Source organism: Serinus canaria, chromosome 10 (assembly GCF_022539315.1).
Source record: "Serinus canaria isolate serCan28SL12 chromosome 10, serCan2020, whole genome shotgun sequence".
NCBI lineage: Eukaryota > Metazoa > Chordata > Aves > Passeriformes > Fringillidae > Serinus > Serinus canaria.
In genome coordinates, this window is record NC_066324.1 from 7,593,527 (window position 1) to 7,608,863 (window position 15,337).

Here is a 15,337-nt window from a genome sequence, read left to right on the forward strand (position 1 = left end):
GAGCATCCAACCACCCAGACATGAATTTCTAATGAGGAACCTGGGCACAGTGCTCACCTGCACCCCTCTGCCTCTACAGCAAACACACCCTTGAGAGCTTAACATGAGGCTAATTGTTCCTGAGGAGAGCACAACAATCCAACACCCAACACCCAATTTGCTGGTTTTTGTCAATTTGCACAGCCAAGCAAGGAGACCCGAAGCAACAGCATATCCTGAAACAAAAGCACTGCAGCCAGAACAATCTTTTACTGTCAAGCTCCCTGAGAGTTAAGGCTTCTAATAAAACTTTTTCTACAACTATAGAAACTTGTCTTGGCAAATCCTGACACAATCTCCTGCAGTACCAGCTTGTCCCTGAGAATATGACCATTTTATGCTACAAAAACCAACAGGTTGTCAACTGAGACCATTAGCAGCTAAGCTCCCAGGCAAGAAAATATCTTTGTGCCTGATGAGAGTGACAGAAGCAAGAGCTACACATGAGCAATGTTCCCATCACAACTGTAAATCCCACCCTCCACACCCACCAAAGAAGAAAACAAACCAAACTCCCCACACATGGACCATTTCATGAAGAAGTAGACTATAGGACATGTCATTCTGAACATTTATTTATTTTGTCTTCAAAGAAGAGGCCTGGTGCAGCTGTTTCGTTAGAAAATAAAGTGTTTATTAAGAAACTAGACATTGAACACCCCTATAGTCTCTGTGAAAAGGGACCGTCCCATTTCCCATTAGCACAGGATGATAGTTATGGCAAGATAAGAATGCTCAAAGATGGAGGAATCTCATTGACAGAAAATGAGGTAATGATTTACAATAATTAAAAATAAAATAAAATTTTAAAAAGAAACATCCTTAGACTTGCTACTTAAAGCCACCAATCGCAAACAGCCACGACTGGCTTTCGTTTTCAGCAGTGAGGAACCAGAGACTTTAATTGGTGTTAAACAAATTGAGACATCGATCACAGTGGGGAGAACTGCTTTTAATTATGTTGTACGGTCCGGAGGATTTCTTCTGAGCAGAGATGGACCTGAGCTGCAAAATTCAACCCTTCCTCTGCTAGGGTGTTTGGATATAGGCTTCTGGTCCAGGCCCACAGATGCATCTCTACGACTGATACACACAGTTGAGAGCAGAGTCCCCTGAACAGTGCTAGGGAGAGGAGACAGTTCAGACGGACAAGACATCCCCAGGTCAGGTGGGCAACTTCCAGGAGATGGGGAAATTCAGTTCAGACAAGCACCCAGTGATTCACACGCTCGGTGAAGCTCCTCCTCACTCTGTGAATCTGCAGAATTGAGGTGTCCATGGCACACGGCCGCAGGTCCTCTCTGGCAGTGCACCTCTGGCATTTCCAGCTCCGATGCGGGCAGGAAACGTTGTTGGGAGATTTGGTCATGGTTTCTGAAGCCATCCAACCTGAGCCAGGTCTCCTCGTGCTAACGCAGGTGCCCCCCTAAGGCATGTCCATTAACTTAAAGCAATCTGCCACCATCTCTCCAGTACTCTTCTATTGCACTTTACCTTTTTATGCAAACGAACCGGGAGAAGAAGCAAGAGAATGGAATATTCCCAGCGATATCCCTATGGGACAGCTGATAATAAAAACCTCCTGGCAACCTCCAGGGTGGTTCATGCAGGTCGCCTGTAAAGGCAGGATGAAGCAGAACATCCATTCTGAGGCTTCTGCCCAGTTCTGGTGGAGAGGGACCGTGGCTCTTTCCAGTGGCAGTGACCCTTTAGGGCTGGTGATTTAGAGACACCCCTGATGTGATAAGGTCATCTCAGGCCACCAAGAAGGCAAGCAAAGCTGAGTGGCTGGTGAGCAAGCTCCTGGTCCAATACTCCTCTCAAAAGGATCTGGCCACACCTGAAGCTTTTGGAATATCTTTTGTCCTCTAGAGAAAATTTGCTTTGCTTATAGGTTATCACTTATAAGTGTGAGCAAATCTGTACTTCCCGTATACGTGACATCCAGAGAGTCCAAGGAAAGCCCAGCAAATTGCCACAAGGGCAGCTGGCTTCTCTTGAGGACAGGATGAAAGGGTTTACTTTTCCATCTGAGAGGCTTTGGATGAAGTAAGACAAAAGTGGGACAGGAGAGGGGGAGAGAATACAAATATTGGCCAGAACAGGACCGATACTCCTGTTTTTGCCAGAGAAGAAGCAAAAGAATAATTTTTTTTCCTCTCCTTCAGTCAGCCAGCCTTGAGCTGATGGTTCTGGGTATGCAACTGGGTTACAACCAATCTCTAGTGGGCTGGGAATAGAGGGGAGAGCTAAATGGGGCTGGAAAAGGCCCAGCAATGGGACCTGCGTGCGTCTGATATGCTTTTCCACTTTGCTTACTGCTCTAGTCCTGGCAAGGACACAGATCCTCCTGCGCTATGGATTCTCCATCCATGCAGGAAGTGCAGGCAACTCCTCAGATAAAGCTCATCATTTAAGCAGCAGGGAGAGACCAGAGTACGACAACGAGATAGTCAGATCCAACGAGCCGCTCTAACACAGACAGACAGACAGACAAACAAAAGAAGCCTCCTAGAATACGTGCACTTCAAAGATAACCACACTCTCTTCCTGTCAGAGAAGATAGGTGTTTTTTTTTTTTCTCTTCCCATCCTCATTCCTTCCAACATTATTTTCTGTGCAAGAACGGGGAGCGGGGCTGCCTTTGCTCTTACCAAAAGTCTTCGTTCTGCTTTAGTTTCTTCCGGGCTCCCCGCCTCGGCTCACTCTGGGAGACCTCCCATGGCGGTGCCACGTAAGAGGTGATGGCAGCATTCACTGGGTGTTGCGAAGACACAAGCTTACAAGGAAAACTCCAAGCAGGGAGGACATGACTAAAGATGTCAGTTTGGTTGGCTTGGTTGTTTTTTTTTTTTGTTTGTTTGTTTGATTTGTGTTTTATTTTAAAGCAAAAGTACAATTATTTACTCTGTTATTAGGATGACTCCTTTCAATTGGGTTTTAATTCTCTTTATTTGCTCTCATTGCTGCTGTTGTGCCTTGCAGGAATATTTAACGAACACAGCGACCATTGGAGGAAAAGAACAACCCTGTTATCTGGTGACAGAAAACCACAGTTTCAGTTGGCTTTAACGTGTGTACAGGCAGGGCTGTAGAGTCCTATTAGGAGGAGACCTCAATCCATACAGACCACGCTTACTGCTTCCCACCATTTTGAGGGCACAGCCTATAAACTTGACATCAGAACAGGGACTTTTAAGGAGTTTTTAAAAGCCATGACGTCCTTTGCTGAAATAAACACTGACATCCTCAACATAAATGCCTTGGTTAAGAGGTTTGGAATGTCCAGGGAGGCTTATTGGATTCAACATAATTTCTCTGAAACCTAAAGGGGGAAAAAAAACAGAAAAAAGAAAAAAGCAAAATAAAGTAAACGAAAAAACAAAAAAGAGCAAAACTAGAAAAAAAGAGAGAGATATCGACACACATGTGATTATATAAAAAAGAACCAAATGAATAACTAGCAAACGGCTGCCATTAAATTAAAGCCAAAATGTCCTCTCCAGGCAGGGCTACCTCACTCTGTCTTTCCATAAAGAACAGGCAATCATTTCATGTGGAACGTGCAGGCACAAGTGCTCTGAGGACAAGGGGCATGCAAGAGGTCTGGATAGACACCTGGGAACAACTCTTTTCCAGAGGTTCCCATTAAGCCCAAATTCCTACCTAGTCCATCTTTTCCTTAGGCAGACAGTGAGGAATAGGGAGAATCCTTCCTGTTCCTACTTTCTCTCATGATTTATCTAATCTGGCGCAACATTCTTGAAGCCAAATGTACCATTTCAAGGCTGGGGAGACCTGGGTCTCATAACCCCACAGACCTTTCTTCATCCCAGCTGCCTCATCTACACCAAACCCTGCACGCTGGAGGCATCTTCTCCTCACACAACCCCACCTCTCTAAAAAATCTGATTAGGATTTGCCAGAAACACTGGCCAGATGAGAAAGAAAAAAAAGGGGAGCGGAGATCATAGGCAAGCTCCTTCCTTCAGTCCAACAAAATTACAGGGCAAATATAATGTTTTAAAGGGCTGTATCAAACATCTCCTCAGAATGTATCTGCCTTGGGATGCCCCAGCCAGGGAAATTCACTTGTTTGCCACGACCAAGACATGCATGGCAGGATCCTGGGTATTTCTCTCATCTCTAGAAAATTCTCATGGGTTTAAAGGGTTTTGACAAGAGAAATTAGTGGGCTGTCTTGTCTACATAATTGCCCTAAGATTTAGAAAATACTTCTGCACCTCATATAGTCACAGGATCCTGAACAAATCAGCTAAGTTAACTCAAATCTGGCATCACTAGGGCAGCATGGAGCAGCTTGGATGCCATTAAGAAATTATCTCAATAGGAAGAGTACTTTTAAACAGGCTAGGAAATTTTCTCACACCAAAACTACACCGGCCAGATTTTTCTTTTCCTGTTTCTTCTTTCTATTTTGTCTTTTATAACAGCTTAAATTTCTCCACTGCACTATCTTACTCCATCTGCACATCAAACACATGTTTCCTTTGATGGACCTGGGGATGCAGACAAAAGCTGTTTGTTTGGTTTGGAACTGTTTAACTTGTTTGGGGGAAACTATCTGTTATTCTCAGTGGCCCTTAAGGGCTGATCCACATGGGAAAGTCAGCCAGGCTCAGCTCTGGTTCATGTGTCTTAAACAAGATTCATAGGCAAATTCCAAGCAATGAAATATCATTAGTAAAAGAAATGAGAGTGAAAAAGAGCCCAGCTCAACTCTCATGGTTTAAAGTGATCAGAGTCACTGGGACACAAATAAACATGGCATCCCTGAACGTCACCATTTATCGTGTTTTGTTTTCCATAATATAAATACATTTTATGGCCGCCAAAGGATAGCTGGGAAAGTCTATCCTCAACAATACCAACTATCTCCAAGGAGAACTCCTGTCTGCTCTATTTTCCTTGTGTTTCTTAGCTCTGCTAAATTAAGGCAATTTCACTTCTGCCAGGCCACATCCAACAGACCTAAAAACCCACTGGGGACACACAGCCCCGGAGAAGGGACATGTGAAAGATCAGCAAGACAAGGCTGGGGACTCCGAGGGCTTTGCTTTCTGTGCTGTGAATCCCAGCTGCAGGGACCTCCAGTGCCAGCAGGGTCTTTGCAGTGGGGGTTAGCCCACCACTGACATGCAGGGGCTGCTGAGGGACGACGAGGAGCGTGGCAAGAGGACAGCCCACGTTTCTGGAGCTGAAGGGCTGAACGCACATCCCCGCTGGCTTGGGAGAGCAAGGCAGCACTGGTCCTTTTGGCATCCTCTCCTTCTGATTTATTAAAGTCCCCAAAGAATCTGAAAAACAACATGCTTCTCTCCTGACTGTTTTTCTCTCTCTTTCTCACTGCTGTTTCCCCTATTGTGCTGCTACCTTTAACCCCGTTCTCTTGTATGGAGCAGAAACCAACAAGGCTCTTGCTAGGTTTATGTCTTCACTGACAGATGTGAGATGGATGATGCTCACGGAGATGTCCAGGGTTAAAATGGGTGAATCTCATCAGGTTCAGAGTTTGGATGCTGCTATGACAAATGTCATCTACCATCACAGCTATTAGCTTCTGAAAAACTGGCTTGGAAATATCTTAAAAAATGTGGGGGTTTTGCTTTATACATATATTATATTCAACTTCCTAGAACAGTTAGGGAAGTTTTAAAAACAATAACTTTTGTGGAGTTTCACATTTGTCAGTGCCAGCTGGAAAATGGGAGGAAAAATACTATCTTTGACATTGGTTGTAGATTCGTAGGGAAACTCCAACATGCAAGTCTGAAAATAGTAAGGAGGTAAAAATCCCCACCCTGTAGATTGAAACCAAGAACATCTCCAAAGACCTACAAAATTGGGAAGGTCTGACATACTAAACTTTGTGCTTCTCCCAGTTCTAGTAATATCACTTTTTAAATTAAAACATAATACTGTCTCTACTAATAGCCATTGTATGGTAGTGGAATAAATGTATGGAGAGTGTTGGAGAACAGGGAAGGAGAAATGAGCTCAGATTTGCTGTGCAGCTCTAACAGCTTGAGATGGAGGGAGCAGATGGGACATTTCTCTAAGCAGGCTGGATGGATGTGGCAATGAAAGGACAAGAAAATTGAATGCAACCAAACCATGCAATCAGTTTTTGTCCTCAACCCTGGCCATCCACTTAGTCCTCCAGAGCTGTCTCGTGTTTCCCAACACCCCGGCTAGTGGGTTTTGGCCACTCTGCCCCATGACCATACCAATCCAGTCTATGGACAGTGCCCTGCTAGGAACACACTTCCTCCACTGAGAGAGCAAAACTAAGGTGAAAAAACAGATATTTTCACCTCGCCTTCCCTGTGTGCCTTCTAGTAAAACTGCTGCTATTCAAATAGAGCGTGCTTCTAAAGTCTTGGAAACCTGAGGCTGCTTCCACATCACCTGAGAGGAGCAGCAGGGATTGTCACATGGGGAGGCGAGGGAATGACGCAGAAAATGATGCGCTACCCCTCACAGCATCCCTATCTGCCACAGCAGGAGTGATGCAGACCAGTTTTGAAACCAAGAGATGGAAACTACTTCTGAAACAGCAATATAAATTGCTGTGGGAACGGATGAGAAAAGCAACGGGATGCTATGAAACGCCTGGCAAAAATGGGTTAAACAAAAATAGCAAATTAAGGGCAACAAGCTGGCCAAACATAACTCTGCTATCCACACAGCTCACATTAGGCAAAGGAGCTTTGAGCTCTCTTCTGAGTTACAGCAGAATTTATGATAGAAAGGAAAAGCAGTAGGAGACTCCAACAACAGCGTACATTTTATCTGTCTCTCTGCGCAGATATGAAGCATGAATAGCATCAAAGAAAGCATGAAAACCATCAAGCCTGGCCCACATCCTGAGCAAAGGAAATAGCCATCCCTTTAGTCAAATTCAGCACTGCTGTGTCAATATCTGAGGGGTAAGCAACACAACAACCCCGGTATCCTGTCATGCATGGGTTCATCTGCCGGGCTAGGAAACAAAACCCTCTTTTTTCCCTTCCTCTCACAGCATGTAACAGGGTGAGATGCAACCCAGCCTAAGGCCTCTCTTTCCAGAACAAAGCAGGTCACAGAAGCTCAGCAGAAACACACTGTGAGGCTCTCCCTGATGCTCTCAGCTGTAGATAACCACATCATCTCTTCTACTGTTCAAGGAAAAGTGAAAGAGCCCAGATCTCCTCTCATTTACACCAGCCCAACAGTGTTGACCACAATGGAGAACCTCAATCAAATTCAGTCCACAGATGAATTTCACACTGATACACAGACCTCAAGCAGATCTTCAAGTAGATTACACCTCTTCTTAGACTAGAAAGGCTCTGAGAGCAACAGAAATTCTTATAATCCTTCATTTTCATGTAAACAGCGTCCTTACTCCTCTCCACGGCAGCTCACCTTGTATCTGTTTTCATTTTCCACGGTTAAACCTCTGGCATAAGAGTCTCCCACTTTAATCAGTGAGATCTGACGTCACAAAAAACCTCTTGGGAATGTGCTAGATGGAGCTCTAGCTACAGCTTGTGCCATCTTCTTGTGTTTTTCCACCACCCAAAATTGCAAACAGAAGATCGCAGCACTGCGAGTGTTTTGGAGGGCAGCGGAAGGAGGAGATGGGCTCAGAGCAAGAGAAAAGCAGAAGCAAATGGATTCAGGAGATCCCATTTCCACATAAATTTCTCTAATGTTTGGCTAGAGCAGAGGAAGGGGTAGGAGAATTCTGCAGGCACTCCATGACCAAACAGCTTTTCATTGAGGAAAAGGCAGCATTCACAGTTTTCCATGGGGTGAACTCTTGAGGACTTTGTAATATTCACTAAACCTTTGGTCAGAGGAATTCCAGGATCCACTGCATTTCCACTGTTGCCACCACTAACGTAGGCCATGTCCATATTAGCCAGGATCACAAGTTTGTTTTCCCTGGAACTCTTTCATGGATGGAGTAGTTCCAAGATACTAAATGATGTAGCCTGATAGCTCAGGAGGCAGAGCTCCAAGATTCCCCACCAATCCCCCCTTAGGAAAAGCCCCAAAGTAGGAAAGCACTTCACAGGGTATAAAATAAAAGATAAGAAGGAAAAAAAAATCTATTTAAGACCAAGGGTGAAAGAAAAAAAGGCTATTTTCAGATATGGGATGGCCTGTGATTTGAGCCAAAGCTACCCTCTTGTCCAGAAGCACAGTCAGTGCTTTTTCTCCAGCCTGCACGGAGGTGCAGCTATTTAAAGCCACTCAGAGGCCCACTGCATGATGGAAAGCAGCCAGATCAGTTGGGCCTCATCAGTTTTGTTTTTGTTAGATTGAAGCCAGAGTATGTGAAATGACTTGTAAGAGGACCAGGGAAGGGGGAAGGCTGGGCACCCAGCAGTCTCACCCACGACACACAGAGCTTAGTCTCTGCCTCATTTAAGTGGCAGTAGGTCACAGAGGAGGTCCCTGGGCAAGGAGAATGGCTCTTTTGTCCCCTGAAATACCCACAGCCATGCAAAGACACGTGGCAAAACTCTCAGGGGTTACAGGTCAGCCATGAGAACACGCTGTAGGAAAGTGTTTGCAAAGTTGGTGGTGGCTGGCATCGTGGGCATTGTCCAGCTGTTCCCCTGCCCCTGCCCCTCCTTGTGCTGCACTGACACATCCAGGAGCTTTCTCCTCTACCATTCTCACTGCTGGGAGGAGAAAACCTGTCTCCCTGCCTCCACAGGTCCCCACTTCTCAGCACCGTGCACTCTCGCTGCCTCTGCACTCCACAAAGCCCAAGGGACCAGGCATGAAAGATCCCATCCTAGCAAGTAATACATCATTTTCATCACTTTGGTTTTCAAATATATTCTTATGTCAATTTTTAATTTTTTTTTTTCAAGTCAGCCCTCGGAGTGCTGCCAATTTAAGCACAGTGCACAGTGCTACAAGAGCTTCTTATTTCCACTTTGCCTGACAGGTATCCATGTCCCTGTGACATTGCCTCTGTTCCAGCTGCTTCAGATAGCAATAGTTACCCTAAGCATTTTACAGAATTATTGAAACCACTGACTAATGTGCCCAGAAAGAATATCCACTGGGAAAGAATCTGGTTTGGGCTCGTGTTCCTTAATTGCTGATTAATTCCAATTATGGTACACAGCTGATCCACCAGTACCACAGATCACATCAAAGAGCCAACCAGTAAAGGAAGCCCCTGAGTTAGAACAGCAACAGTTCTGTTTCAAAAGTTCTTTTCAGCTGGAAAGTGCTTCATAAACATTAATTTGTTATGCCTCACTCACTCCCTGGGGAGGAAGGAGCTGTTATATTTAATACACAGGCGGCAAAACGGTGTCACCAAGCAGGACCACATTTTCTCCAAGGTCTCCAAAGGAACAAGTGACAGTCCTGAACATCCAACAGGGAACAGCCTCAGCTCCAAGGCTCCCATCCTCTGCAGCAGCTCTGGGTTCTAGAAGGGACAGAAGTGCTTGGTCCAGCCAGAGGGCTGGGATACCACAGCAAACATCAAGAAGAGACACAGATGGTGGGCAGGATTGCACACAACGGCTGCAGCCTGCAGCTGGGACCTCCCCAGCCCAGGCAGTGCCAGGGATGCTCTCCTGCTCTTCAGAGGCTGGGAGGAGCTGATCAAGGCCCAGAATAAATCTTTGCTTGTTCAAGTCTCTTTACTCTGCCATCTGCTCCAGCAACACCTTATGTCATCTAGAAAGGCCAGAGCTGCCCTCCAGGAAGCCCAGGAGCTGTACAAGCCCGAGAGTCTGAAGTGTCAGGAAGAACATCCTGTGGGAAAACATGATTTTGTGGAGTTTACAAACTGAGGATGGAAACTGAGGAGCGCAGGAGATCTCAGCAGGCAAGGAGGCACCGAGCACTACAGAGGAGCTGTAAATGGGAACAGGAAGAGCTGAGGGCTAAAACACAGCAAGAGCAGCAGGAAGCTTCAAGGAACAAGATTTTGTTGATTTTTTTTTTAGTCTGTTTGGATGCTGTGTTGTCCGGAATTATTGTTCTTCATCTGGGTCTCTCCAGTGCTCCCACTCTGCTGATTTCTTTGGAAACAAAGCTGCCACCACAGGTCTTCAGCTCTTGATAATTGCCCCAGTAGATGGTTCTCAAAAGAAGTTGTCTTCTGCACCAAAATATGTCAAAGTGTGTTATTACACTTCCCAAGGGAGAGCTCCCAGCTCCAGATTTTGTTTCGAGACCATGTCTTGGTATCTTTCAGTATTTCACAAGTTCTAAAACACACACCCCAGGGCACAGGGAAGGCTGTGCTCTCCCAGGGGAAGACAGAAAAACACGGGTTTATGCTGATACTACAGAGCTCCTGTGGGACTATTTGGATAGTGCCAACCAAACGAGCGCCAGGTATATGCGGCTGCCTTCGTTCTGCAGCAGGGGCTCTGCTGCCACCAAACACACATGAAAGAAACATGGCAGGGTTTTGTAAGAGAATGTATGAAATGCCTGGAAATCTCCTTGCAGCCGGTAAAACACCGATGAGGTGAGTGAGGAGCCCTGTGGGGGGCTGCTGCTGTGCAAGGAAACCCTCACTCCACCCCGGAGCAAAGGGTGAGCTTTGCAGAGCGGGGAAAGTCTGGCACAGTAATTCTAGATCTAAGCCCAAAATGTATGTCTGCTGTTGATTAGGGGTCATCATTCAAAGGAGGGAGGAAGGCTCTGGAGTCTTTTCTGACAAGCTTTTTCCAGCTAGTGGTCTAGCTGTGAATTTTTGTTCAAGCAATGCGCTCTGAGCTTAACAAACCACACATATGCCAGACCCTTCTCTGCCCCAGTTTCATTCGGGGTCTGCAAATAAACCTCCCTCTCTCCCTTCTTCCTCTCACATCAACTCACCTAAATGCACAAGGCATTTAAAGCACTTGAGTCCAGTCTTATTTCACACCACTTCACTCTGTGTAAGCCTTGGTGTGTCTGCCCCACTTGAGCCATTGGCATGTGCTGATCAAACATCAGCAGAGATGGGGCAGTGAAGGGGCTGAGCTCACAGGCCTCCAGATGGGGAAGCACTGCAACAGGGAAACTCCTGGGAACACAGCTATCCAAAACCTGTTCTCCCTCCACTGGAGGCTTTTATGCTTGAGAAAGAGGAAAACAACTTTACTTAAAAAATAAGGAAAATAAGTCTTTCCTCTTCTCCATCATCTATCAACAAAAATCCTACTTTCCACCATGGCTAAGACAACTCCCCCTCTATTTTAGCTGTTCCTTGAAGCAAGAACTCCCCACACCATGACTAAAACATACAAGAACATACACTTCTAACAGCACCTCCACATTTGCACATGCAACTAAATGTGAGAGATCACAGTCCACAGCCCAGGCTCCAACCTCACTCTCAAAACCAGCCTGTGCACAGAGGAAACCAAGCTGAGTGATGCCAAAAGTGCCATCAGAAAGCAGGGAGAGTGTGCACAGAACCTGCTGTGTGTGGGACACGTGGGATGGCCAGGGGGAAGCGTGAGAGGGAAGCAGAGAGGGATGCCACAGCAAGGAGCACGTGGCAGGGAGCAGAGGAGTGCAGGAGAGGGGCCGAGAGCTGGAGCTCACACGTGTGGGGCTGAGAGCACAACGCTGCTGAACACTTACTCTCACATTACAGATTTAATGGCTTTTAACAGGAGACTTTGTAAGCGATCAGGAATTGGAACAAAAGGAGCTGGGGGAATAATTATCCTAACCAGGGGAGCTAAAGAACATGGCAAAATCTGTGCTGAGCAATCATGCTAATTAAAGGCACCCAGAAGAATCAGGATAGAAACGCCAAATGGTTTTCACTCTGCTGCCCTAATCCACTAACAGCCTCGGCACTTTGACTCCCACCAGCTGTGGGAAGGACAGCTCTGGGTGAGCTGTTTTGTAGCAATAAATGACAGAGATAAACAAGTGACACGGGGGGGTTGGTCCCCTCTGCAGTGGAGCCTGAAGTGGCGCTTGGCCCGCCAAACCGAACAGTGGCTGCTTTGCACCAGCAGCCTGGGAGAGGACCAAATGCTCTCACAGCCTCCAGCTGAGCAGGAAAGATCCCAACGCGCTTCCCAGAAAGCAGAACAGCTGCTGGCAACTACCAGCATGAGGCTGAACATAGCCCACAGCCACAAGCCTGGTCCATTTGGGCTGCTCAGCACTGCTGCGTGACTGCCTCTGCAGGGAGCTGTGTCACACAGCTCAGCACACTGCTCTGTCCTGGGGTGTGCTCTCAGTGCCACACCTGAGTTCTGGCAGCATTGGGCATGCTGCTCCCTCGTTTGCATAGCTTCAGTCATCACAGGGTTGGGTCTGCTCAGATTTGGCTTTCAAAGGTAAGCATATCTATGCAGGAGGCACCATCCTGATCTTCTAATGGTTAAAATTACAGCTGGGGTTCTTGCCATGCTAGCATCAGAAAAGCAACAGCTAACACTGCAACATGGACACATTTTCCCCTAGAAATGTGGAGCCTTGACAAGTGTCCATGTTGTAGAGGAACAAAATGAACACTAATGCTTCAGCAGACTAGAGGCTTTACAGACCCAAATAAAAATTCCCATGCCTTCAGCTAGTGTAAAACCCAATCAGACTCCTCAAGGAGCTGCTGAGCCTTGGTCTGATGGGGATTTCAGGGGAATATCTTCTTCAGATATACCTGAAGTCAAACAGGACATCACATGCCAAGGTAGATGGATACAGAAACACAATTAACAGAACAAGACACGGAGTGGTAAAATCACCCACTGAGCACAGAGAAGTCTCTCTCTGCCCTTCCCAACCTCCAAGGGAAGGTTCTCCTTAGATAATGCTTGGGTGAGATGTGAGTCTCTTCTCCCCAGCAGTGCAGACCTGGGTTTTGTTGCAGTCACCTGCATTGGCGCAGAATGAGAGTTGTGCTGGGGAGGCAGAAAAACCAATGCTCACAGTTGCCATCAAGTAACAGCTTTCTATTTAAAAAATGTAGGTTTTTTGCTAATCAACAGGTCCATTAGCATGGGGCAGATATCCCTGTAATGGGCACCCACAGGATCACAGGCTGAACTATTTGTGTGCAGCATCTTTTGATTGATTCACCCTAAAGATCATCAAGTAAATGAGAGAGGATGTAATACTTGTGCAGGAAACATTCCACAGCGGATACATTGATTGCAACACTCAGCCAGCTGCCGTGTGCCAGCCTCCTCTTAAACAGACTTCATATTTGATTCTCTGATTAAATATTTTGAAATGGAGAAAAAAATCAGGCCTAGATTTGTGCTTCCTTCATGGAACATACTATTCTTCCAAGGAGGATCACATGAGTGACCAGTGTGCAGTATCCTCCCTCTCTTCCTGCCCTCAAGACTTACAATTCTATTCTCCTGGTCCTTGTCCAGCCACAGAGACCCCTGCCACTCCACTGCCTGGCCTCTTCCCACTAAATCCTTGGATCAAGGCAAGAGAGCCTGTTTGGTGGCACACCTGGAGATATGTTATTTATTCATCTAACCACTACGTGCATTTTGCCTGCCAGCGCCTCTCTGACTCCTCCTCTCTCACCTCAACAGATCCATTTTCAATCAAAAGCCCACTGAAAGCCCAACAGGACAAGAAAAGACAGGGCTGAGAATGAGGAATACCCTGAGACGAATACAGAGTCAGAGAGTCCAGGACCCATGAGGAAATTAGCAATGAAACCATCAGTTGAATAATTTGCCCCAGCAGCAATCCCAGCCAGCAGGGACGGCCCTGGAGCCAGAGCTGAGAGCTTGTGCTCTCTGCAGCTTGCAAAAACAGGTTCTTTTTCCACAGACCAAATCCCAGGCTGACACCTCCTTTATGAGCTGCTGAAAAACACCATTTTCTGGACGAGCTCTGCAAAAACACAGTGACACTTCCAGTTTATGAGCAAGCCCTGCCACCGCTCACCGAGCCACAGCCTTGGAGCTGTCAAAGCCTTGCTGAATGAGAGCAGCGGGGCCAGGAGACTGCTGGCAGCTCTGCTGAAGGGACGTGCTCATTTCACATGCAAATGAGCCACACAAATTGAGACCAGACCCTCCTTCTCCCCTCTGAGCCACTGGTAAATTGCAGAGGCGGAAGGGAGGTGAAGGGTCTCTGAGGCAGGTGAAACACAGTGGTACAAGGGACCCAGCATCTAATTGGAGACAAGAGGAGAAAGCTGAGCACTCACCCAGGGCCCAGCACTCACACAGCTAACCCTCCTCTCCTGAGATAAGCTCCTTCAAGAGATTGTCCAGCCTGTAGGATTAATGACTCCTTGAGGCTAATCAGCGGCGCCAGCACCTACAAATGAGAGCCCTTCTCTGCTGTAGCTTCCATCCTTTCTCTCCTTCAGCACCATCAGGAAAATAAATAAATAAAACAAGCCTGTAGGTCCCATCCAAGCTGAGCTACGTGGGCCATTACAGCCAAGCAACAAGGTAAGTGCTGCAGGTATAGGCTCAGCTGTGGATTCTGGGCTCCTGCCTCCTCTTCCTTTCTTTTCAAAGAAAATAAAATTGAGTTTGCATCGACTACTGAGAAAATGAGACAACATTATACAGGACACAACCCTCTGCAATCAAATTAGGACATTGCAACACCGTAGCCAGCATGGAGTATGTAGCCCTGATAGGGTATAGGCTCAAGAAGAACGATTTTATGCAGTAAAGATCAAAAGACAAAAGGAGAATTATTCATATCAGAACATCCATCATACCTAGAGTAAGAAATAAGTTTGGAGTGGCACAACAAGCAGCACTCCTGTCTTGGGGCTTCCCTCCCAAGTCTTTTTCGTGTTCCCACTCAAACTGGCTAGGCACTTCTCAGAGCTGGTCATTAAAGACATGGTAGAAGTTGGGAAATATTTTTGCCACTTGCTGCATGACTTCCTCACAGCCCCTTCCCCAGAGCTCTGTTTTTCAAGAGAGTAAGGCCACTGTTCACAGAGTTTCAAGCTGTGGTGCAAGAACAGTACACCCAATGGTGCTGATTTCAGGGGGGCTCAGATCTGTTTAGATACATGACCAGGTACAGCAGCAGGGCTGTTCCTCACTGTACCGTGACTGTGGGCATGTAGATCTGGAGCCTGGGCTCTGTGCAACCTGGGAAGTGAGTTCTGCCACCCTAGGCTGGTCAAAACTCAGTTCAGCCAAACTCCCTTCATGCCTGTTTCACCCATCAGGCAGAGGAACATGCACCCAGTGTATTCATCCTGCTAGATAAGGGAAGGAGGAAACACACCTTCCTAAACTCTTAATTTACATAGCAGTCTGTAGCAGTGGTTTCCCAACTGCATAATGAGTACATT

The 15,337-nt window shown here is 46.5% G+C and overlaps 1 protein-coding gene across 3 annotated transcripts in view; it reads right to left on the reverse strand.

The window, feature by feature from the left end:
- Positions 1-15,337, reverse strand: part of NTRK3 (neurotrophic receptor tyrosine kinase 3) — a 210,273-nt gene that overhangs the window by 71,725 nt on the left and 123,211 nt on the right. Inside the window, exon 13 of one of the 3 annotated variants that reach the window (XM_018913926.3) lies at positions 2,880-3,364. The exons of the other annotated variants lie outside the window; for them this stretch is intronic. Within the exon in view, the coding sequence (XP_018769471.1) occupies positions 3,246-3,364 (119 nt within the window). The 3' untranslated portion in view covers positions 2,880-3,245. Of the gene's footprint in view, positions 1-2,879; positions 3,365-15,337 lie in introns of those variants that run through there. 3 annotated transcript variants of the gene reach the window in all.